The sequence below is a fragment of the Gracilinanus agilis genome, unplaced genomic scaffold (assembly GCF_016433145.1).
Source record: "Gracilinanus agilis isolate LMUSP501 unplaced genomic scaffold, AgileGrace unplaced_scaffold2579, whole genome shotgun sequence".
NCBI classification, from domain to species: Eukaryota; Metazoa; Chordata; class Mammalia; order Didelphimorphia; family Didelphidae; genus Gracilinanus; species Gracilinanus agilis.
Window position 1 is genome coordinate 3,037 of NW_025357790.1, and position 3,583 is coordinate 6,619.

The 3,583-nt window shown below is 36.6% G+C and overlaps 1 protein-coding gene across 1 annotated transcript; it reads left to right on the top strand.

Annotated features, from left to right (window-relative positions):
- Positions 1–393: 393 nt before the first annotated feature.
- On the top strand, positions 394–2,556 carry LOC123254596 (protein diaphanous homolog 2-like; the record flags this gene model as incomplete). Its single annotated transcript, XM_044683581.1, has 2 exons — positions 394–711; positions 2,442–2,556. Coding segments are annotated over 2 exons (433 nt in total), but the record flags the coding sequence as incomplete, so codon positions are not given.
- Positions 2,557–3,583: the final 1,027 nt, after the last annotated feature.

Here is a 3,583-nt window from a genome sequence, read left to right on the forward strand (position 1 = left end):
GATTCTATTTGTGCAAAGTTAATTGGCCCATTTGGGGATTCCATTCCTGACCTTGTCCTAATTAGTACTGTATTCTATCCAATTGCTTAAGCAGGTCCAAACCATTTTACAAAATACTTAATTCTCAGTATATATTACATAATATGAAACTTAAAAATTATTTTGAAGGGTTATTTAATAGATAAATGAAATGTCATTTTGCATACAGGGTATAAGTAATGAATTTTCAAATGTGGTCTGAAATGCTAATAAGAAAACATAGGGATCATATTAAGATCCATGAACTCTGGAAACATTACCCCCCATATTAGTGTCAGTATCTTGGATAGAAAGCAAAATGTTTATGGAAACACCCAGAGGTGTGACATCTATTCTTTTATATGTATATTCCAGGGACCTGGACTTTCCGGGACACCAGGAGTTCCACCACCTCCTCCTCCACCACCTCCACTTCCAGGTGGTGCTGTTCCTCCTCCTCCTCCGCCACCTCCTCCTCCACCGCTTCCTGGTGGAATTCCTCCTCCTCCTCCCCCTCCTTTACCTGGAGGAGCTGTACCACCAGCACCTCCTTTATTCGGGGGACCTCCTCCTCCACCACCTCTGGGTGGTATTCCTCCTCCTCCTGGAGTACCTGCTTCCCTACCTTTTGGAATGAAGCAAAAAAAATTATACAAACCGGAAGTGTCCATGAAAAGAATCAATTGGTCCAAGGTAATGACTTTTTACTGGGGGGTGGGGGTGGCTAAGGTGCTAGATGCTAGATGCTACATGAGGATCTTAGATGCCATTGGTATTGGAATAATTGAATTTCTTAAGGCTAAAATAGGAGAATCTCAGGAACAAAGACTCTAACCGTTCTATAATATCATTAGTTTATGGAGATAATGTTTTCATTAGAATCTTTACTTCATTGTTTGATAACTACTAAATTAAATCTCTCTTCCTAATTGTTAACTCTAAAGATGAAGTAAGATTTGACTAAGTCAATTCACAAAGCGATCTAGGTAAAATCTACCCAAATCATTGCAAGAAGTGGAAAGGAGTTTGAAGTTGATGTCACTAGGAAAAGAAATGAGTGAGATAATAGATAATAGATAGATAATCCAGATAGAAAGAGGCATTTGGGAATACCTTTGTATATTGTACTCTTCCTGTTCCTGTATAAATATTAGATGATACTTCTAACAGGAATAAGGAGTGAAATAACACTTTTTTTCCAATTCCTTTTACTCATTAAATGTTTAATAACCCACAGTTAGTTTTGATCTTAGGAAATGATGATCCTTCTGTTTAGCTGTAGCTTCCAGTCAGTCTTCAGGATTGCTTTTCCAGGAAGAAAGACTGCTTAAATTTGTGGTGATAGAATATGTACATGCTGTTTTTCAGTAAATGTAAATATTGCAAAATAATACTACCCACATGGAGACTTCTTCTACTATGAATACTTTCGAAAGGGTAGAAACAGAGAAGAGGACCAATTGGAGGGAAGGGGCGGGGTGGGACTTGGAGGACAGAAGATGCTAAGACTAGGGAAAGAAGATTAAGGGAAGGGGGATATTAGGGTTGCTAAAGAAGTTTTCTTGGGCAACAGGTAAGTCTTACTTCACCTCTCAAGAAAGTTGGATGATAATGATAGATATTTAGAATTTTTAAAATAGAATAAAACGTATCCCCAACATCTGATTTTCAGAGTCCTATTAAATAGAAATGAGGTCCATATTTGCAGATGTTATTAGTCAGCACCTCTATGAATTGGATTAAATTGTATGAAGACCAAAGCAGGCTTTTTGATAACATTAAAGCCTTGAGATTACAAAGCATTGAGTTGCTTATTAAATGAATCAATGAGCAGCACCATTTGAATTGGCATAGACAATCTAAGACTGCCTTAAATAATAGTTGATCCTTTGAAGGGTAGAGAGGGATACTAATTCAAAGGCTTGTTAAAGTGTGATGGTGGCCATTATTGAAAAACCTTAACCTTTGGGACAGCCTAATGGAATATTTCTACTGTGTACCTTTTCCTTTATGAATTCTATCCAAAATCTAAACCTTCGATATAAATGGATAAGGATGTAGATAGCAACTAGACCTGTGTCTTCATTGTTATATATGGAAATTCAAGAGAGGAAATTCCCTCTACCTATACAGGTTAGCATCTTTTCTGCAACTTATAGTCTTCCGAGGGCTGCTTGGACCATTGAGACGAAGTGTCTATTCCACAGTTACATAAATAGTATGGGTCAAAAGTGAGAGTGAAATCCAGATTTTCCTGACACCAAAACCATTTCTCTATCTATTATTCCATGGCTATCTCTGTACTTAATAAGGACTAGAAAACTATTTGGACAGAACCTAAAACTGAAGCAATGAGTAGCAGACATCTAGAGTGAACTGGCCATAATAATCGGTCACATTACTTTTATTGCTTTTGGTTGCAGATTGAACCACAGGAAATATCTGAGAACTGCTTCTGGTTAAAAGTGAAGGAAGACAAGTTTGAAAATCCAGATCTCTTTGCAAAATTGGCACTCACTTTTGCTACACAAATGAAAGGTACATTTTGGGGATTTTACAAAAAAGAAGTATTTGCTTTTCTTACTACTATTAATTGATCTCTGTATTGTTTTAGGAATGTTTCACGGGTATCTTTAGTTATTTCCCCCTCAAAAAAAAATTTAGGAAGCAAACCTTGTAGATTGTTTAACTGTTTAAGTGATATTAGGTACCGATACTTTGGCTATAAACCGAGGTTGTTGCTGTCATACTTTCCTGAAGGAAAGTTCAGGTATCTATCTATAATAATCTGGTTTGTCTTAAAATGAGAGCTGCATTATTTTTGTTGGCCAAAGTGTTGTTAGTGGCAAGATTTTTGTTTTCAATGGATCCAGCTGAGGTCCTGGTGTTGCTTCACCATCAATAAGAAAATAATGTAACAAAATCCCAATTTTTATCTCAGCCTTCAGAGAAGTTGCTACAAACCTTGACTGCAGGGAAATTAATTAGTCTTTCACCTTACATTTGGACTGTGAAGAAATTATGTTCTGAGAACTGTTGTCTTTCTATTTGATGACAAAGTAGAAAGAGCAGAGCATTTAGAGTTAGGGGATCTGACTTCAGGTCTTCCCAGGATGCTCATTGACTCTATTACCCTGGGCCTATGTCTTCCCATTTTCCATTTCTGTTGATATTTGTGCTGCCCGCTTTACAAGGTGCTTGTAAGGGAATTGCTTGGTCAGTTTTAAAGCACTGTATAGTTGTGATACTTTTTCTGCAGATTTTATGTTCTTCACTCTAAATTGAGGATCTGATGAACTGTGAGAGTAATTACAAAGAATGCTGTATTTGGAACTGGGTTTTTAATAATTTCTCATCCTTCTGAGTGCTTTGGCATTTGCATTAATTAAAGTAGATGTAAAGCTCTCAATCTTCTCATTAATTCTCCTGGACCATAGTCGGGTCCTGGACCATCACTGCATTGTAAACTTTTTTCCATTAATTTTTAAGACAGTATTGATGATAATGATGATGTGAACATTGATACGTGTGATTGAAAAAGTTTTTTTAATATATACATATATAT